Raw genomic sequence first — 22,905 nt, 5'->3', positions numbered from 1 at the left:
CTGATGGGAGGGAAGGAAAATATTGCATGCCAATTTCAAAACAAATGTATGTTAAAGTAAATCTACCCCAGGGGCTCACATCTGGTGAGTATGAGCTTGGCACACCCAGGGTTCTGAGCTGGATATCATCATTCTTCTCTTTCTTGATGACCCCTTCTACTTTTGACTCTCTCTCTCTCTCAGGGTAACTCGGGACTTTTTTTTTTTTTTTTTTTTGGGTGATGCAGCATAAGCCTCAGGCTTCCTTGCACCATATAGCTACTACTAATACTAATAATAATACCTCGGAAACCATTCGGAATAGGGCACATGTTTATATGAACTTTTTTGCTTAAAATGACCTATCCTTTCACCTCCTGGAATATTGCCTTTCCTCCTGGGACACCCTGTATATGTATATATATAAATAAAAAATAATAAATTAGAATAAGAATTAAAAAATAAAAATAATGCCAGAAGCATGGCAAGACAGAAGAGCAAAAATAGTCAAAATTAAACATGTTTAATTTTGACTATTTTCGATCTTCTGTCTTGCCTTGCTGCTGGCATTATTTTTATTTTTTAATTCTTATTCTAATTTATTGTTTTTTATTTTTATATTTCAAGCATCATGTAGAGGAATATGCTTTTTGCTGCCTCTGATGTTTGCTTTAATCTTTTTATTTTATTTTTATTATGAAAGATTCAGTTTCCAACTATTTCAAACGTTATTCAAATATATGTATAATTATATATATATATGCACATGAAATGCTGTTGATGTGCCAGGAAAGGCAAGAGGAGTTTTTTTTCATAATATGGCTAGTCTCCATAGAAAGCTGGATCCATCACTATGATCCCAAAACTAAAAAAATGTCAAAACAATGGAAATGCACAGAATCACCCCACCCTCCAAAAAGGGCAAAGGTGCAACAAAGTGCTGGCAGGGTGATGCTGTGAGTTTTTTTGGGATCAGCATGGCATAATACCAACACATTACAGCCACTCCCCGACTTATGTAATGGTGGTTGCGTTCCGCGGAATTCTACATAAGTCAGAATTCCCCTAAATCTTATGCAGCACTCACAACTAATGCACGCACTGAATTTGATTGAAGCAAAAAAGAAATGTTTGACAAACATGTAAATAGAATTATTTACTCAATATTTTTTATCTCATGCACAGGAAAAATGACAAAAGTGTACAAAATTACAAGAAGAGAGAGGAGACAGGCATAACGCTAGCAAGTTTTAACTTTTGAGCATCGTTGCCAGAATTAACTCCCAGCTGATAAACATGCCACTGCAGAAGTTGAGGATCTGTAGAGATTTAGAAGGCATTTTTCCCAACACATCACAAAATTTCTCTGCAGCTGCAGAATCGGCGCTGGCGACTTCACCACATATTTTAATGTTTTGGAAACCAGTGCAATGCTTGAAAGTATTAAATCACCCATTGCTTGCCACAAACTTGGCTTGGGGTTCGCCATACTTATCCTTAATATCTTCATAAATACTTCTTGCTTTTGCTTGAATGGTCATTAGACTCAGGGGCACTTGCTTCTGAGTCTGATTTTCCAACCATATTATTAATAGCTTTTCCATCTTTGATATAGCACCTGAATGCTGTTTTGCGATCACTGTTGATCTTAAATCACTGTTAAATGCGTTGATTCTTTAACATGTTCTTTTATACGCGCACTGTCCCTTAAAATAGTATTCACTTTTGAAGCAGCGAGACCTAATTCTATGCAATATAATGTTCCATGCAGATGACGAACTTTGTCCTGCTTTGTACTTCTTAATTAATCATCTTCATTTCTAACTCAATTTTGTTTCGTTTCCTAGCACTGCCAGCACTTGCACTTTCCCTTCACCATTGTAATAAGTAAATAGGAATGAAGAGAATATTCTGAAAATTTATTTACGTTTTTTATATGATTGAAGATTTCAGTGAAGGGGAACTCATTTTACCATAATATCGTAACATAAAAACCCATAGAAATCCAGTTATCGGTATTATCGCAAATGCAATAAGACTGAGTTTACTACCAGTTTATAATTAGATGCACTAACAGAAAAGCCCAATAAACCAGAAAGTGCAAATTGTTTTTATTGTTTTATGGTAGTTTGTTTGTTTGTTTGTTATTTGGTTTTTAGCATTAGCAACTAAGGCTATATTGCACCGGGATATGCGGTGGTCATTCCCTGACCTTTCCGCACCCTCCGTATTTGGCGGTGACAGGCTCGAATCCTGGTCTAATCAAGAAGTGTGTGCTACGCACTGCTGCTCCTTCTCACCTGGCTACGGAGGTGCCGTTTTATGGTAGTGACCTCCAGAAATGTGTTTTAGAAAAATATCACAAAGGCATTCAAACTTGATTCTTATAACGGAACATATGATAATGATGAAAGTGTAGTGCAATATCCATTATAAAAATTACACCTTTTAGAGAGATAAATAGCTTAGTTATATAGCAAAAATTTCAATTTCCAAGGTCTTGGAACGGATTACCAAAAAAAAAAAAAAAAACAAGGTGTTATTGGGTTCACATTACGAATATTTTTTTCACGATACCTCCATTTATTCCTACAGGATACAAAATACGTTGCCACAATTTTTTTAAGATTGCAACGGCCCGCAAAAACTTACACAAAGTCAAATTTCCATAAGTCGAGTATTACGTAAGCTGGGGAGTGTCTGTACATTCAAAATGGCTTTACTGTGATAGCAAGGTATTATATTCAACCTCTTCATAAAGCTAGATGCTGCTATAAAATAAAAAAGATGGAAAAAGCTGTCAAGTGTGTGCCTACTCCAATAATGTCCCTGCTCATTCCTTGCATGCTGTGGTGAGGTTGCAATATTTCAAACCCTCGAATGTCGGTTTGAAATATTACCACATCCTGCTTATCTTTCTGACCTTGCACCCTTGGATTTCTTCCTCTTTCCTGCCCTTAAATCCTTTTTTTGTAGAAAATAATATGCTGCTGATTATGAGATGATTTCTGCTGCTGAAGTGTATTAAGAGGTGGCAAAAATGTGTCATTTTGTCTGGTGACTATGTTGAAGAAATGTTATACATGGTGTTTGTTTCTACCTTCCATCATAACTACTTCTGGGTGAATACAAATCTTTTTTGAATCCCACCCCCACCTGACCCTTGTATATCTGTTTTACATGCAGGACAGAACAGGACAGGCTAGGACAGAATAGTCTAGAAACTGCATAAACTGAATGCTGCAGCAAGTTCTATAAAAGTCCTGACTGCAGAACTTTTAAATTAGCAATCCAACTAACATGAATAAATAAACCAAAACTTAAGTATATAAAAACTTAAATATGAAATTTCTTGTGAACTGTGGGTAATAGGGAAAAAATGGGTTGCACATTTGAAATCAATGTTAAAAAATGCACAGAGTCCACCATATTTCTATTAAAAATATTTTTTGTTGTTGTTCAATATATATATATTTTTTTTGCCACCTGTCTTAAGATTTTATTTCTATTTGCTAAATATCCAAAATGTCACCATTTACATTCCTCTGTCATTTCTTTTACCTTCTTGTGCTTGTTAAAGTTTTCATGTGTTCTCTGTAAGTTTTCTCATTACATTTTTGGAAAGCACTGCTCTTTAGTCACCTTTCTGTGTATATCCTTATATTTGATTTGGTTTTTATTATTTTTTTCCTTTTCTTTTTCATCCAGAAGATAAAGACTTTCCCCTCTATCCAACCTTCTTTTTAATAAATTTTTGAAATTCCGATAGTTTCTATTTCTACCTTCTTTATTCCTTGGAAAACAGGCCTTGAGCATATCAGGTTGCATATCACAAAATTTTCTAGCGACAACCGACAAACTGAGTTTAAATAAATTTATTGAAATAAATAAATAATATATACATAAAATACTAAAACATAGATAAAATTAAAAAAATAAAATAAAAGCATTAAAATACAACAACATAAAATCGTTAAAATATACAATACCTTTCAAGTGCCTCTTCATTGTCGGTGAATGGTTTACCATTCACTAAATAAGCTGATTCCTTATTTCTTCTCTAGTTTCTGTCCACACGTGGCTGACTTTTTCTTATACCACCGTTTGTTGTTGAGAAGGGGTGGAACTGCAGTAATATTATTTAAATTACTGATCTAATTTCCCACTGGGAAGAAAACTAGTGGAGAGAAACTGTCTAGGCAGCTGAAGGTCATTTTATTAGCTGGTGCCATCTCATTCTGTATTCCTTTCACCCACACAATTTGTGATGCTAATTGCTTAGGTAAACAGTGAGTTTCTTATACCACCGTTTGTTGTTGAGAAGGGGTGGAACTGCAGTATGGATGCATCACAGAATAGCCAGTGAATGATTTTAAACAATTTATAGAAATTCATTCTACTATAGTTAATTTCAATCCTTCTAAACACAGTGTCTTAGTTGTCACAAAAAAAGTGTTACTCCCATGATTATCTCAACAACTCTTAGATTTATAACTGGGATCATGTATCTATACAATAAATAATCCTGAATTTTAATCTCTCTCAGCATTAACATATCCAACTACTACTTTTTCTACATAAAAAAAAAACTAGGCTTTCTGATCTTGGCTGTCTGGAAATTAAATGAAAATTTAGTTATTATTTTTATTTTGCTCTTGGCATCACTTTCTTCTCAACTGCTACTGACTATACAAATCATAAATCTATTTCATGCAAACGGACCCCACTGCCTATTACAGATGGAAATATTAGATTAGTAGAGGCATATGATGCAAGAAAGCAAGCTTATGCAGCATCAGCCAAAAAAAAAACTTCCACTTCACCCCTCCGTTCGTTCGAAATACCTGTCCAGCTGAGCCTTAAATTTATTTAGGCTATCAACTTCCACAACAAGGGATGGACGTCTGTTCCACCAGCCAACTACCCACTGGTGAAAGGCAAATTTCTGCACATCTATCCTACATCTGTCTTACCTAAATTTGAATTTATGCCCTCTCAGATGATTATTCTGAGCAAGGGGCAGTTCCATTAGCATTGTGCATGCTCAAACCATTCAAGGCTTTATACACCTCTATCAGATCACCCCGCCGATGCCCGTCTCCAGACACTGTAATTTGCAAAACTTAAGACTTTCTTCGTAAGAGCAACCCTTTGTTCCATTCACTAATCTTGTTGCCCTTCTCTGTACTCGTTCCAGCAGCTCTATATAATTCTTGAAATGAGGCCTCCAGACCTGTATACAGTACTCAAGGCGTGGCCTGAATATTGCCTTATACACGGGAATAATCACCTCCTTATCCCTGCTACAAAAATTCCTGTATATATCATTGATAAGACAACATGAGCTACTCTTGCAGCCCATCTGCAGTGCTCAGAGAACTTCAAATCTGCCTGCACAATTACCCCCAGGTCCTTTTCATTCTCTACCACTGTCAGTGTAGTACCACAGAGTTGATACGTTGTTCTGGGGTTGCTTTTTCCCATATGTAGTACTTTACATTTGTCAATGTTAAACTTCATTTGCCACCTCTCAGCCCATCTGCTTAACCTTTCCAGATCCTGTTGCAGCAGCATAGCGTCAGTAGTGTCCTTAAAAACCCTGCCAACCTTTGTATCGTCTGCAAACTTGGACATTAAGCTTGATATATACCATCATCAATATTATTTATAAATACAGAAAACAATAATGGACCCAACACTGAACCCTGACGACTCCACTAATAACATTAGTCCACGATGAGCAGTGTCCATTGATTACCACTCTCTGTCCTCTCCCCCTCAACCACCCCTTTATCCATAGCAGCAATTTGCCTCCAATGCCACACTGCTCCAATTTGTGCAGCAGTCTTCCATGTGCAACGGTATCAAAAGCCTTTCTAAGATCCAAGTATATAATATCAAAGTTATTCCCTGCATCCAGTTCTTTTGTGACTGCATCATAGTATCCAATCAAACTGGTCAGGCAAGACTTTCCCTTAACAAAACCATGCTCTGTCCGAGCTATAACTGAAGTCTTGTCTAGACCTGCAATGCTTCTTTAACCAGTGCCTCCATTAATTTTCCTGGAACAGCAGTTAAACTCACAGGTCTATAATTACTTGTGTCAGCCTTTGATCCTCCTTTGTGAATTGGGGTCACATTTGCACATCTCCAGTCTATGGGTACCTCCCCTGAGTCAAACGAAGCTCTCATAATTATGGCTAACAGATTGCTTACTTCCTTTGCTGCCTCCTTTAATATAACTGGATAGATCCCATCTACCCAAAGTGCCTTTTTTGTGTTTATCTTCAACAATTTCTCCTCCAATTTAATCTCAGTAATTACAAGATTATCTAGCTTACTGCCAGAGTTCAATACACATCTGGCATTCCCCTCCCTGAATAACTCCTCATGTGTGAATGTAGATGCAAAATATTCATTTAGTTTGTTAGCTACCTGAGCAGGATCATCAACAGTTGAACCATCGATATCAAGTGGACCAATCTGATTCATCCCCTTCCTTCTAGAGTTTACACAAGTAAACTCTAGAAGGATGCACTTTCTTTGCATCCCTTGCCAAAGATTTCTAGTAATCTGCCTTCCCCTGCCTAACCTCCTTTGTAACTTGGTTACAGATCAACTTATATCTATCATAGGCTTCTGTGTCATGTGTTAATTTATATGTATCCCATGCATTTTTCTTCTCTGCAATATGTCTCATTAGTTCATCTGACATCAATTTAAGCCTAAACCTTGAACAATATTTCTTAGTTGGTATGTAAAGTTTAGTAGCTTCCAAGATAAGTTCTTTGAATGCTTCCCATTTTGAATTTGCTGTTGGTAACATCATCAGTTGGTCCCACTGTATAGAATTTAAATACTGTCTCAGACCATCGTAGTTGCCTTTACAAAAGCAATAACCCTTCCCTTTACCCCTGATGGTAGTTACCTCTTTGAGTAAATTGCACTTCAGCACACTGTGAACACTGCCACCTAGTGGTTCCTCTATCTGCAGATTCTTAATGCATGAAGAATCACTACTGATAATCAAATCAAGAGTATTACTCCCTCTAGTTGCCTCCCGAACATGCTGTTGTAGAAAACAATCATCCAATAAATCCACAAAAGCCTTGCTAGTGTGTGAGTGACCAACACACAAATTGCAGTCAATATCTGGGAAATTAAAATCCCCCATTATAAGACTCTCTGATTTACTGGCCCACTCTATTTCCCTGTACAGTTTCTTATTATACTCATCAGAGTCATTAAGCCTATAGCACACTCCTACTCTCAATTTTGATCTCCCAATGCTTATGTCACACCAAACTGACTCGACACTGCACTGTGCAGCGATGTCGACTGGCTTCACTTCCATGAATTTTATGTGTTTCTTAAATACAGTAAACCCCCGCGAATAGCGGGGGTTACGTTCCTGAGAAATGTCGCGAATACCGAAAACGCAAATACTGAGTTATGGCTCCCATAGTAATAAAGGGGTTCCGTTCCAAAGTATGTAATATATAAGAAAAACTAGTCTAAATTTTTGTCTATGTATGTATTATATGTACCTTCATAATATGACTATGTACATAGACAGTACATAGTGAAATGCAACATATGGCATCGAAATGAAAATAAGAAACAATTTAATATTGAATGTAATATTTATTAGAAATTTCAAACAAATCTTTCAAACCAGTGCCTTTGCTATCTAAAAAACTTATCCCGCCAGTGCTATCACCAGTTTCGCTAAAGTGTTGATAAAGGAGTTTTGCCTTTTCACGAATGATGAGTGAACTTAACGGAATTTTATTTTGAGTTCGGTCTTCTATCCACAGATTTAAAGCTTTTCCTGCAATTCTTCTTCAGGATTAATGGAGACCTACTAGCTTTCCTCACCGCCTTATTGAAGAATAGAAGTGTCCACCTCACTTTGAAGAAAACCCACTTTACAAGAAAAATTAATGCAGGAGTCCCACAAAGTGGTGTCCTGTCTGGCCTTCTCTTCTCAGCGATTCTGATTCCTTTCATGAGTCCTCGTGATGATGCTCTAATATATGCCGACGATATAAAGTTTCTTACCTTAATCCCACCGTCTGCAAACCCAAATGGCAATTACGTCTTCCATCACAGAGAACTTGACCACTCTTTCAACTTACTTGAAGATGTTTGGATTAAACCTTAACCCGTCAAAATCTGCAATAATGACTTACTCATTGAAACAGCAACCAACAATAATTCAACCTTCAGTTTTAGGTACTCTAATTCCAGTGGTTACCTGCCATAAAGATCTCGGTGTCTATTTTGATCCGAAGCTGAAATTTAATGTTCACACAGAATACCTCCGGAAGCGTTTTAACACCCTACGCTGGAGAGCGAAACAACACTTACTTCATTCCAACGATGCCGCAACCACTACCAGATATCTTCAAGCCACTGTTTATCCGGCTATTTTATACGCTGCTGAAATTTGGGCATCTGCGTCGCCCTCACTTCAAAAACTGGTGTTCTCGTGTGAATAGTGGACCCTGAAATGGGCCACAAATAAGCATCGCCGACCCCCTCAATTGAGAACAACTGACATGGCTGAGCAGCTAAATGTACCCAGGCTCCCGAGGTTAATTGACAGCAGGCGTTTAATGACTTCAGTAAAAATGTACACAGGAGTGATAAATGCCCCAAACATCTGGGATTTCTGTCAGTGGCACAATCCTACGCCATCCTTGAGGTCAGAGCCCACACTAATCCTCAAATACAACCGGTTGAAACTGTGTAGTCGGTTCCTACCTGCCCAGGCACTCCCCAAAATTCAGGCACTGCTCCGTCTTGGAGTCGACCTTCAGAAATTAGCTACCCACTACAAATACTGTCACATGCTCCTCGAGTGGATTCCATCTGTGGAACTGGGATAATTTCCTCCATATGACGTTTAGTCCTCATTTTTCATTATTATAATTTACATGTTTGTAACTCATAATTTCCATGTAACGGTATTTTTTTCCTTTTTGCCAATTAATTTCATTTATAATGTAAAACTCCTGGCCATGTCGCCGTGTTGAGTATTATTGTCTCTAGTACATGTCCTGTACTTATTAGCAATAAAGAATTTATTTATTTATTTATTTTCTAATTTAACATCACGAGTTACAGACCAAATTTTTGAAGCAATTAGCGTGTTTTCACGGACAATACGGCGGATTTTTTCTTCCGATTTTTTGATTGATCGTACCGTTGGCTCATTGATTTTATAATGTTTTGCCACTGAAGAGACACTTTCACCATTAGAAATTTTGTCTAATAACTCAATTTTATTCGCTAATGTCATCACCTTCTTTGATATTTTCACATTTCTCTTGTTATTCATAGCCATATTTTTGTACGGGTCAGAAAGAACCTGTCCACAATAAAGTCACTTTCTTCCGTTAACACACTCGAAAAGTTATGTTTTACACTGCAAAATGGTAGATTTATCACTTTTGTAAGCATATCAATTTATAAATTGAAAATTTATTCAATTTATAAGCATATAAATTAAAAACAAACGAATCCTTCCATGACAACCGCATAACACATACTGAACAAGGATTAGCGAGAAACATCCACGCTCGCGATTTTGTCAATCCTCTCCCACTCACCCACCCACTAAGCGCTGTTTTGACCGGGAAAGATAATTTTAGCCACGCCCATGGTTTTTTATGACGGAATATATTCATGGCGCTTTAAAATTCACATTTTTTTAGGTTTCATTTTATATTAAATCAGCGATCGCGAATACGCAAAACCGCAAATACAGATACCGCGAATAGTGGGGGTTTACTGTAATAGCATAACCCCTCCTCCCTTCCTATCCTGTCTATCCTTTCTGTAGATGTTGTACTCCCCAAATTCCAGTTCTGCATTCCTTATATCTTTGTGACACCACGTCTCTGATATCCCAACAATATCCGCCTTTGATACTTTGAGCAATACCTCAAATTCATCAAATTTATTTATCAAACTCCTAGCATTGGTGTACACGCAAGTATACATGCACCTGTTCTTTTTCTTAGCTACCCTAACACAACCCATGTGTTTACTTGTACCGCAATGACTCCCAGCGGTCTCTGAAATATCCTGCATCTTGTTTTCCAGGCTTCTGCTCATTCCAATAGAAGCAGTGCAAGAATCACTTTCACCTCTGCCAGTGGCTACTGTTAATCTATTAGTCCTTGTATCCCCCCAAGCTAGCAGTTTTTCGACCCACCTAACACTGCCTCGACAGCATCAGCAAATATTCTTGCACCCTTTCTATTTAAGTGTATCCAATCCCTATAGAAGCAGTCCCTTCTGTTAACAATATCCATGTTACGATGTATAGATGTGTTACAGATGGAAACATCTGCATTATGAACTGTATTACAATGTATTACAAATGGAAATATTAGTATGGAAACAGATATTTCAATGGGCAATCTTCTCCTTCTGAACTAGCACTTAATTCCATCTCTTTAATCCAAACCATCCAACATTTACACAACTAGTTAACAACCATTCATAGTTCAACTCCAAACTTATTGAACTAACTTTTCTTCTTTGTTTATTAGATCACACAAAAAAAAAAAACACCACCTTTTGGATCTAGAAAAATGTTTGGCAAATATAATTCATAATCTGTCTTACTTGGAAATGGGCAATAAAAGATTTTATGTTCATATATTTTATATTCATGAGAAATGGAAGAAAATAAAACTTACGTAATTTCTAATTCTGGTCCAGTACGATACATTGCGCCCTTCACTTTTGCTTCCTCTATACCTACAACATAATGTGAATTTAAATACACTTCAGATAAAATTTGCAATTCTAATTGTTTAATAAAAAAAAATAAAAAAAGAAGCACACTGTAGTATTTCATACAACTTACTTTTTAAAATACGGTGGAAATTACCCTCAAAATCCATTGCCCACTGATTGAGGGTGCAAACTGCCAAAATTATTTTACGCCCCATATTATTCTCATATAGACTCTGAAAAATAAAAGATTTTATTATATGATTATATTTACAAATGCCATTTAAATTTATATTGTAATTAGCATTAGCAGAGGCATGCAATGCAAGAAAGCAAGCTTATGCAGCATCAGCCAAAAAAAAAAAAAATCTCGCTCCGATTTCATCCCTGTGTTCGTTCCAAATACCTGTACAGTTCAGCTTTACATTTATGTAGGCTATCAACTTCCACAACAAAAGATGGAAGCCTGTTCCACCAATCAACTACCTGCTAGCTTAAGGCAAACTTCCACACATCTATCCTATAACCGTCTTTCCTTAATTTGAATTTATGCACTCTCATGTGATTATTCTGAGCTACAGGAAGAATCCCATCAGCATTGAGAATGTTCAAACCATTCAAGGCTTTATACACCTCAATCAGATCACCTCACAGGTGCCTAGTCTCCAAATACTAATCTTCAAAACTTAAGCCTTTATTCGTAAGAGCAACCCTTCATTCCATTCACTAATTTTGTTGCCCTTCTCTGTACTTGTTCCAACAGCTTTACATCCTTCTTAAATTGAGGCCGCCAGACCTGAATACAGTACTGAAGGTGTGGCCTGACCATCGCCTTTTACAATGGGATCACCTCCTTATCCCTGCTAGAAAAATTCCAATATATCATTGACAAGACACCATAAGCTACTCTTGCAGACCATCTGCACTGCTCAGAAAACTTCATATCTCCCTGCACAATTATCCCCAGGTCCTTTTCATTCTCTACCACTGTCAGTGTGGTACCACATAGTTGATATGTTACTCTGGGATTACTGCTTCCCATATGTAGTACTTTACGTTTGTCAATGTTAAACTTCATTTGCCACCTCTCAGCCCATCTGCTCAACTTTTCTAGATCCTGCTGCAGCAGCGTATCCTCATTAGTGTAATTAACAACTCTGCCAACCTTCTTATCATCTGCAAACTTGGACAATAAGCTTGATATACCATCATCAATATCATTTATAAATACAGAAAACAACAATGGACCCAACTCTGAACCCTGAGGGACTCCATTAATAATATTAGTCCACGAAGAGCAGTGTCCATTGATTACCACTCTCTGTCTTCTCCCACTCAACCATCCCTTTATCCATAGCAGCAATTTGCCTCCAATGCCACACTGCACCAATTTGTGCAGCAGTCTTCCATGTGCAACAGAATCAAAAGCCTTTCTAAGATCCAAACATATGATATCAAAGTTATTCCCTGCATCCAGTTGCTTTGTGACCACATCATAGTATCCAATCAAACTGGTCAGACAAGACTTCCCCTTAACAAAACCATGCTGTGTCCGAGCTATAACTGAAGTCTTGTCTAGATGATCCTGCAGTGCTTCTGTAACCAGTGCCTCCATTAATTTCCCTGGAACAGAAGTTAAACTAACATGTTTATAATTACTCGAGAGGGCGCTGAATCTCTTTAAAAGTTACAGCTGTGAGTTACAGGCTCCGCAAAAACGATAAGTGTTTGCCTTTTATTTACGTGATTGTTGTTTTATATTGTACTTAATACGTAGTCATATAGTTATAGTTACGCTGGTTATTTTTTATTTTTAATTTAGATCAAGAGTTTTTGTGGATTTTACTTACGACAGGTAAAACCGTTATTTCGTTCCATTTTTGTAGCCATTGTTTTTGGATATAGTGGTAGGGAATTCAAATTTTTTAATTGAGGTAGCTAGGTAGCTCTAACGCATAATTATATAGTAATACGCTTCACTGTTTCTATTTAATAGTTTCTATTCAAATACTATTGACATTTAATTTATTGATTTTATTAATTTAAACTACCATGCCCCAAACTAGAGCAGCAAAGCAACGGGCACAAAGTGGCAGGAGTGCTGTGACTCGGGGGAGAACTGAGGGGGACAATTCTCCAACGCATCACAGCCTAAAAAAATGTGCAACTTGTGAAATGTTTGCCGAACTCTCTGAAACGGAACATGATATTGCCATGGGGGATGTCTTTGTGTGTGCGCGATGTAAGGAGTGTAAGGAAATCAGGCGACAACTCGGCGTTGTTATGGGCCTATATGAGAGTTTGAAGGACAGGGTGAATGCCCTCGAAAGATCTAAATTGAGGGGCCCATCAGGCTCTCAGCTGCCCACATCAACGCCAGAGCTTGCACTTGGTCATCACGCAACACAGCGGCAACCCCTAAGGCAGAATGCGCTGGTCCCACAGGAACTAGTTGTTGTTGGTGACTCTATTGTCAGGGAAACGGGGAACATCCTTTGTAAAAAGGATAGGTGGAACAGGACCAGGGTATGTCTGCCAGGGGCAAAGGTTGATGACGTTGTAGAGCGGATATCATCTTTCAAGGGCACAAAAGGTGATATAGTTGTACACGTTGGCACTAATGATATTAAGAGTAGGAGACCGGCGGAATTACTCAACAAGTACAGGTCACTGTTGAAAAAAAGCCGTGAAATAGGGTTGAACTTGAAAGTGTCTGCAATTCTGCCCAGACACGATAGGAGGGAGTATATGATGAGAGCCTTGTCGATCAATTCGGCCCTGGAAAGATTGTGCAAGGCTCAAGGGGTAGAATTTTTTTCAGCCTGGACTGTACTTGTTAACAGGAGAGATTGCTTCTACAGGGATGGGATACACTTAAATAGAAAGGGTGCAAGAATATTTGCTGATGCTATCGAGGCAGTGTTAGGTGGGTCGGAAAACTGCTAGTTTGGGGGGATACAAAGACAAATAGTTTAACAGTAACCGCAGGCAGAGGTGAAGGTGATTCTTGCACAACTTCTATTAGAATAAGAAGCGACCTGGAGCGAGGGGTGTTGGGGGTTTTCAGGGACGGATGACAGTCATCATGGAATAGTTGGGTATATGGGATGTGTTAGGGTAACAAGGAATAGGCATAGGAGCATGTATGCTTGCATGTATACCAATGCTAGAAGTATAGTAAATAAATTTGATGAATTTGAAGTGTTGGTCAAGACATCAAAGGCGGATATTGTTGGGATAGCAGAGACGTGGTGTCACAAAGATATAAGGAATGCAGAACTGGAATTTGGGGAGTACAATGTGTACAGAAAGGATAGACAGGACAGAAAGGGAGGGGGTGTTATGCTGTTAATTAAGAAAAACATAAAATCAAAGGAAGTGCACCCAGTTAATATAGATGAACAGTGCTCTGTTGAGTCAGTTTGGTGTGAGATAAGCACTGCGAAAGGAAAAATAAGGGTAGGAGTGTGTTATAGGCCTAATGACTTGAATGAATACAATGAACAATTGTACAGAGAAATAGAGTGGGCCAGTAAATCTGAATGTCTTATAATGGGGGATTTTAACTTCCCAGATATTGACTGGAACTTGTGGGTTGGTCACTCACACACTAGTCAGACTTTTGTGGATTTATTGGATGATTGTTTTCTGCAGCAGCATGTTCGAGAGGCAACCAGAGAAAGTAACACTCTTGATCTGGTTATCAGCAGTGATCATTCGTGTATTAAGAATTTGCAGATAAAGGAACCACTAGGTGGCAGTGATCACAGTCTGAAGTGGGATTTACTCAAAGAGGTAACTACCGTCAGGGGTAAAGGAAAGGGTTTTTGCTTCCGTAAAGGGGAGTACAGTGGTCTCAGACAGTTTTTAAATTCTGTACAGTGGGATCAACTGACGATGTTACCATCAGTAAATTCTAAGTGGGAAGCATTCAAGGAATTAATCGTGGAAGCTACTAGACTTTATATACCGATTAAGAAATATCGTTCAAGGTTTAGGCCTAAATGGTTATCAAATGAACTAATGAGACTCGTGACAGAGAAGAAAAATGCATGGGATGCATATAAATTATCAGGTGACGCAGAAGCCTGTAGCAGATATAAGCTAGTCTGTAATCAGGTCACAAAGGAGGTTCGGCAGGCGAAGGCGGATTACGAGAAATCTTTGGCAAAGGATGCTAAGAAAAACAGCAAGGATTTCTTTACTTATATAAACTCTAAAAGGAAGGGGATGAATATGATTGGTCCACTTGATATCGATGGTTCGACTGTTGATGATCCTGCTCAGATAGCAAACAAACTGAATGAGCATTTTGCATCTACATTCACACGTGAGGAATTATTACAGTTTGAAAATGGAAGAAGGTTATCAAATTGTAGCAGTGTGCTTAATGATTTTGTAATAACTGAGAGCAAAGTGGAGGAGAAATTGTTGAAGTTAAACATAAGAAAGGCACCTGGGGTGGATGGGATCTATCCAGTTATTTTAAAGGAGGCAGCAAAGCAACTAAGCAAACCCTTAGCCATAATTATGAGAGCATCCTTGGACTCAGGGGAGGTTCCCACGGACTGGAGATGTGCAAATGTGTCCCCAATTCACAAAGGTGGATCGAAGGGCGACACGAGTAATTACAGACCAGTTAGTTTAACTTCTGTTCCGGGTAAAATAATGGAGTCACTGGTTAAAGATGCATTGCAGGATCATCTAGACAAGACTGCAGCAATAATTCAAACACAGCATGGGTTTGTTAAGGGAAAGTCTTGTCTGACAAATTTGATTGGTTATTATGATGTGGTCACAAAGGAACTGGATGCAAAAAATAATTTTGATATCACATACTTGGATTTCAGGAAAGCTTTTGACACTGTTGCGCATGGAAGACTACAAATTGGAGCAGAATGGTATTAAGGGTAAGTTGCTACAATGGATAAAAGGATGGTTAAGTGGGAGAAGACAGAGGGTGGTAATCAATGGGTGCTGCTCTTCGTGGACTAATGTTATTAGTGGAGTCCCACAGGGTTCGGTGTTGGGTCCACTGTTGTTTTGTGTATTTATCAATGATATTGATGAAGGTATATCAGGCTTAATGTCGAAGTTTGCAGATGACACAAAGGTTGGCAGGGTTGTTAATGACAGTAATGGCAGTGTGCTACTGCAACAGGATCTAGATAATTTGGGCAGATGGGCTAAGAAGTGGCTACTGAAGTTCAACCTTGACAAATGCAAAGTACTGCATATGGGTAGAAGTAACCCCAGAGAAACGTACCAACTGTGTGGTACTACACTTAAGGTGGTAGAAAATGAAAAAGACCTGGGAGTAATTGTGCAGTCAGATATGAAGTTTTCTGAGCAATGCAGACAGGCTGCTAGGGCAGGTTATGGGGTTTTGTCAATGATATATAGGAATTTTGCTAGCAGGGAAAAGGAGGTGATTGTCCCTCTGTATAAGGCAATGGTCAGGCCACGCCTTGAGTACTGCGTACAGGTCTGGAGGCCTTATTTTAGGAAGGATGTAGATTTGCTTGAGCGTGTACAGAGAAGAGCAACACGATTGGTGAGGGGAATGAAGGGATTCTCTTACCAAGAGAGGCTTAAGTTCTGCAAATTGCAGTGGCTGGAGACTAGGCACCTGCGCGGTGATCTGATTGAGGTCTATAAGGCCTTGAATGGGTTGAGCACGCTGAATTCTGATGGGATCCTTCCACTTGTTCAGATTACGAACCTACGGGGACATAAGTTCAAATTAAGAAAGGACAGATGTAGAATAGATGTGTGGAAATTTGCCTTTAGCCAGCGGGTGGTTAATTGCTGGAACAAACTTCCATCTGTCGTTGTGGAAGTTGATAGGTTAAATAAATTTAAGGAGGAGCTGGACAGGCATTTGGAGGGAATGGTGTGATTTTTTTTTTTTTTTTTTTTTTTTTTTGGCTGATGCTGCATAAGCTCCTACACTTGCTTTCTTGCATCATGTGCCACTACTACTACTACAACTACTACTTGTGTCGCCCTTTGATCCTCCTTTGTGAATTGGGGTCACATTTGCACATCTCCAGTCCACGGGTACCTCCCCTGAGTCCAAGGAAGCTCTCATGATTATGGCTGAGGGTTTGCTTACTTGCTTTGCTGCCTTCTTTAATATAACTGGATAGATCCCATCCACCTCAGGTGCCTTTCTTATGTTTATCTTCAACAATTTCTCCTCCACTTTCCTCTCAGTTATTATAAAATCATCTAGCTCACTGCCAGAGTTTAGTTTGCTTCTGACATTCCCCTCCCTGAATAACTCCCCACGTGTGAATGTAGATTCAAAATACTCATTTAGTTTGTTAGCCACCTGAGCAGGATCATCAACAGTCGAACCATCAATATCCAGTGGACCAATCTCACTCATCCCTTTTCTTCTAGAGTTTACATAGGTAAAGAACTCTTTGCATCCTTTGCCAAAGATTTCTCATAATCTGCCTTTGCCTGCCTAACCTCCTTTGTGAATTGGTTATGGACCAGCTTATATCTATCATAGGCTTCCATGTCACCCATTAATTTATACATATCCCATGCATTTTTCTTCTCTGCCACATGTCTCATTAGTTCATCTGACATCCATTTAGGTCTAAACCTTGAAAAATATTTCTTAGTTGGTATGTAAAGTCTAGTAGCTTCCAAGATTAATTCTTTGAATGCTTCCCAATTTGAATTTGCTGTTGGTAACATCAACATGTAGACGTTGTACTCCCCAAATTGCAGTTCCGCATCCCTTATATCTGTGTGACACCACGTCTCTGATATCCCAACAATATCTGCCTTTGATGCTTTGAGCAATACCTCAAATTCATCAAATTTATTTACTAAACTCCTAGCATTGGTGTACACGCAAGTATACATGCACCTGTTCCTATTCTTAGCTACCCTAACACAATCCATGTGTTTACTTGTACTGCAATGACTCCCAGCAGTCTCTGAAATCCCCTGCATCTTGTTTTCCAGGCTGCTGCTCATTCCAATAAAAACAGTGCAAGAATCACTTTCACCTCTGCCAGTGGTTACTGTTAATCTATTAGTCCGTGTATCCTCCCCCAAGCTAGCAGTTTTCCGACCCACCTAACACTGCAAATATTCTTGCACTCTTTCTATTTAAGTGTATCCCATCCCTGTAGAAGCAGTCTCTCCTGTTAACAGGCACAGACTAGGCTGAGAAAAATAATTAATACAACCTCATACATATGACCTTCATACACACTCATCCTTACACCTACAAGGTTTGATCTGATAAGAAGTGAATAAAAAAGAAAAGTGAAACATTTACTTAAATGAAATTATACTCTTAATGAAATCATACTCTTAAAGAAATAATACTCTGGGTAAGTGCCTTTTCATTCTTAAAGTTAACAAAATTAACATTCCTGCCTGTGTTGGAAAATATTTATATTTGATTTCATAATATAACGTTTTAGATAACATTTTGTGGCATGATCCGCTACCACTTCTTCAATATCTTAATGCTGACTTTGCATTCTCTTTCAAACTAAGACTGAATAAAACTTTTTTGTTCAGTCTTTGCAAGTAATACAGAGGCAGTAGCGAATTCATTTTCAAGTGAGTAATGTAAGCAAATTTCCAGTTGCCAATACATGTCACTGAGCTTCCAATTTGTTGTGGTGGTTGGGGAGGGGGGGGGGTCTGACCATTAGATCAGGGCTTTTCAAACTTCTTTGTTACAGAACCCTTTTACAAATCTAAACCTTCTGTGGAAAATTGATTTGCTAACTCTAAATTTCCTGTAGAAACTTAATATCATTAAAAATAGTAGTAACTGATAAAAAATTAAAAACAGTAATGCATTTGCACAAATTAAATAAGAAAAGAACATTAATATTTCATACACAGGTGCACAGACCCAGTTCTGAATCTTCGATATTTCTTAATCCTTATTAAAATAGTGCAATATAATATATTTTTCAAAAACTTTTATAATACACATTTTTCTATGTTATCTGCCTCCTCTTTCATTAAAAAACAAAATCAAGGCTCTCACAGAACACCAACAAGCTCTCAAAGAGCCCAAGGAGTCTGTAGGAGGGCCAAAAGTCTTTTGGCCCTCCTACAGAACTCTAGGGCTTTTCAGCACAATATCCACACTAAACTACAAGCATAATACAGGTGACATTTCAGGATTCTTTCCAAATCCTATTATAAGGCCAAAGGGAGCTACAGAGTACAAAGGTAACTCTGATATTCTAACCATGCCATCACATTGTTTATGTTTTCAAGCACTTTGTTAATTTCTGGTGCTTTTTCCTTACACAGGTCATCCACATTACCTTCTAAATCACTCCCTATGTCATTGGCCTTCTGTTTGTCAATTTTCTTCCCACTGTTCAAAGAAACTGTGATTTCTTCCTCACTCAGGTAATGTGTAACTGGAGCTTGCCCATTCACCTCAATCCAAGCAGTCAGGTAAATTTCTCCAAGACTGTCACCAGGTATGTTACAAGCAGCCTTTGCTTCTTGTCCTGAAAATGCTCTTATTCAAAGTTATTATTAGTGATTTCATCTTTTCTAATACATTTTTCAGCAGTTTTCAATTGTCATTGAGCTTACTTTCTCCAATGCTAATCCAATATTGTATGCCATTTTTCAGAAATTGTAGAACTTGAATTTGAGTTCCCAACACCGGCAAGTAGCTCTCCACGATAGAGATTCATAATGATATTGATTGAGAGAAGATATTTTTCGGTGCCTTGGCAACCAGACCAAACCGTTTTGTAGAAGGGTAAAGTAAAGAGGCACCTGACTGAGCGATATATATGACATGTATTAGTATGTACCGCCAGACACCTGCATAAGTGACAAAAATGTCTGTGTGGCAGGGTCAAAAAGTTCTTCACAGTGAAGAGAAAAATATATAGAGAGAAATATATATAGAGAAAAAGTGAATAATGTGCTTAAGTTTTTTGAAGATGAAGCAGGCTGTTCTAGTTTAATTGTACCTAAAAGTCAACCTACAAGAAGAGCTGCTCTAGCTACAGGTTTATCAAAAATAATAATTAAATGAATTAGAAAAGAATGTTCATTGTTATCGCATCTGGAAGATTAATTAAAATCTCTACATAGGGGAAAAAAAAAAAAAAAATCTGGAAAACAGTTGATTAGGTACACGATTTTGATAGATGCATTATTTGTTGCACTATTCAAGAATTTTATAGTGTCAATAAAAAGATATCCACTTTAAATAAATTGTTGCCAGTTACAAGGCAGAAATTTGATTTTCCTTTTGGGAAAACAGCGCTATATGCAATTTTGAAACAAATGGGGTTTAAATGGAAGAAAACAGAAGCCAAATGGAAAGTCATAATGGAAAAAGATGAAACTATTCTATGGAGAACAAAATATTTATGAGAAATTACACCTTACTGCAATTCTGGGAAGAACCTAGTTTTTTTAGATGAAATCTGGGTGGACAGTAATTTAACTTTTTGGAAGTGCTGGAGGATCGATGAATTATCTGGAGTCATGGACTGTGGTCACACTGCTAAAAGAATTATTATAATAAGTGCAGGAAGTATAAACAGCTTCAATAAAAACTCTATGCTTATATATAAAGCTGAAAACATAACTAGGGACTACTATGGCCAAATGAATCAGCATAATTTTGAAACTTGGCTTAAGCAGCAACTACTGTTAAATATTCAGTCAGGTTCTGTTGTAGTTTTCGATAATGCACAGTATCATAGTATCAGAAAGTGATAGTGAAACTGAAAGAGCAATGGAAACAGATCAGGAGAATGATTAATGTAAGGTTTTAATTACATTATTAATATTTATTAAATATTAATTATTTTTTAATATTATTTATTTATTTTTCAACATTTATCTCTGAATATTATGATTGCAATCCAGTATTACAATATAGCTACAAAAAGAAATAACTACTAACTATTAAAATGTGTTATTCATTTGACTAGCTGCATATTCTCTTTACTTCCTGATGCCTATTTCATAAGAAGTGCCACTTAGCCACGTCCTCAAGTATATTCCAGTGGCAAACAGACATTCTCCCTTTGTTAGTTTTCTTGCCCATTTTTTTGGGTGCATTTTTAACATTCAGCAACTTGTCAGGGAGAAGTTAATAGTACAGTGCTATTTCATCATAATCATTATTATTATTATTATTATTAGCCATATAGTGCAAGAAAGCCTGAGGCTTATGCTGCACAGCCAAAAAAAAAAAAAAAATTTCTGAATTACCCTGATGGAGAGAGAGAGAGAGAGAGAATGAAAGTCAGAAATAGAAGGGAAGGGAATCAGCAAGAAAGAGAAGAATGATGATATCCAGCTCAGGATCCTGGGTGTGCCAAGCCCATACTCACCAGATGAGAGCCCCTAGAGTTAATCATGGTTGTACTACCATTCATCATCTTGAATCACAATACACAGAAATTCAGGAAACACTTAATGTCACCAAATGCAGATTCACCTACAAGACATTACGGGCCTTCCACCTCCAAAGCCACCCTACAGAACCTTTAAATGTGTCATCATCATCTCGACCAAGCAGAATATGAAATTTAAGTGCTTTCAAAATTACCCTATTATATTTAACCCCAGGGGCTCACATCTGGTGAGTATGGGTTTGGCACACCCAGGGTCCTGAGCTGAATATCATCATTCTTCTCTTTCTTGGTGATTTCCTTCTCTCTCTCTCTCTCTCTCTCTCTCTCTCTCTCTCTCTCTCTCTCTCTCTCTCTCTCAGGGTAATTCAGAATTTTTTTTTTTTTTTTTTTTTTGCCTGGTGTAGCATAAGCCTCAGGCTTCCTTGCACCATAAGGCTAATAATAATAAATAAATATCAGTACTCCTTCAATATGCTTCTGTAGAAACCACTTGTATAAGTGGTTTCTACAGAACAGTATAAGCACTAGTCCACATCACAAAGTCTAGTTTTCTAGTTTTCATTCTTTGGAGGCCTCATTTATTTTTCTATGGAGTCTACAAATGAATGCAACTTTTCTTCCTCTTTCATCCAACTGCAGACTGTTCCTTTTGGAATTTAACTCCAGGGGCTCACATCTGGTGAGTATAGGCCTGGCACACCCAGGGTCCTGAGCTGGATATCATCATTCACCTCTTTCTTGGTGATTCCCTTCTCTCTCTCTCTCTCTCTCTCTCTCTCTCTCTCTCGGTAACTCAGGATTTTTTTTTTTTTTTTTTTTTTTTTTGCTGGTGCAGCAAAAGCCTCAGGCTTCCTTGCACCACATAGCTAATGATCATAATAATAATTCCACACTTGCAAAATATACTGCATTTTGTTTTGCCACTCTCAACTCTTTCGAAAATAATATTTAACATTTCTTAAACTGTATCATTTTTCTTTTGGTGGCCATTACTTCCGTCCTACTGATTTACTAATTTTGCCATGTATTTATTTCTGATATTCTAGAATTTACTGTTTTCAGATAGCCAAATCAAAACCAAACTGTCCAACCTATCATACTGCCAAATCGAAGTCACGTGATTTCTCCATAAATCACTTGTCAGTTCATATATACTTCTGTCTATTTCGCCCTCAGCAGTTTTTGCTATCCTAAGTGTAACTTCTTGTTGAAGAAAGGATGTCATGTGCTGTTGTTTACAAAAATCTACTTTGTAACTAATGTAATGCACTTGACAAACAGTAGAATATTCCCCACCAAAGGTAGCTGTTTGTAAGCATTCCACTGATATACTCTTTTATCGTATCTCTAGCTGAGAGGAGAAACTGTGTCAATAGTAATTAGTCTCTGACGAGTCCTGTTTTTTCATAAAATTACTCTGCAACTGAATACATTGAAGCGAATATATAGCCAAAATTTAGTTAATTTCCCTCTTGGAAATATGATAGTAGGGTGTACAGTAAACACAAGTATATATAGTATTCACTTTTCCCGGTTTCCAATATGAAATTGCTAGTTATTTGAATATCAATTTTTTAATAATTCCTTTTTTTCATAATTCGTTTTGGATGACATGATCATACCCATGGTATATCCAAAACCATGGTATGTAGAGGTGCATTATATCGAGCTTGCACTGTATTAATGGTGGACTTGAACTGGGTTTACATATAAAGCTTTGAGCTAGGTAATTATGGGATTGGGAAGATAAGATATTAATACCTTACCTTAAGAAAGAAAGAGAAGG

At 37.7% G+C, this 22,905-nt stretch overlaps 1 protein-coding gene across 1 annotated transcript in view; it reads right to left on the bottom strand.

Moving 5' to 3' along the window:
- The window catches only part of Nadsyn (NAD synthetase), a 370,732-nt gene extending 351,305 nt beyond the window's left edge, over positions 1–19,427 (bottom strand). Inside the window, exons 1-3 of the mRNA XM_090382985.1 lie at positions 19,327–19,427; positions 10,862–10,964; positions 10,692–10,752 (exon numbers count right to left, since the gene is read on the bottom strand). Coding sequence (XP_090239111.1) covers positions 10,692–10,752; positions 10,862–10,964; positions 19,327–19,359 — 197 coding nt within the window. The 5' untranslated portion in view covers positions 19,360–19,427. The remainder of the gene's footprint in view (positions 1–10,691; positions 10,753–10,861; positions 10,965–19,326) is intronic.
- Positions 19,428–22,905: the final 3,478 nt, after the last annotated feature.

This window comes from Mastigoproctus giganteus, chromosome 10 (genome assembly GCF_048544385.1).
Source record: "Mastigoproctus giganteus isolate SK-2022 chromosome 10, ASM4854438v1, whole genome shotgun sequence".
Taxonomy (NCBI): Eukaryota; Metazoa; Arthropoda; class Arachnida; order Uropygi; family Thelyphonidae; genus Mastigoproctus; species Mastigoproctus giganteus.
Note: the sequence above shows the minus strand (reverse complement) of the source record. Positions and strands in the feature narration are given on the sequence as shown.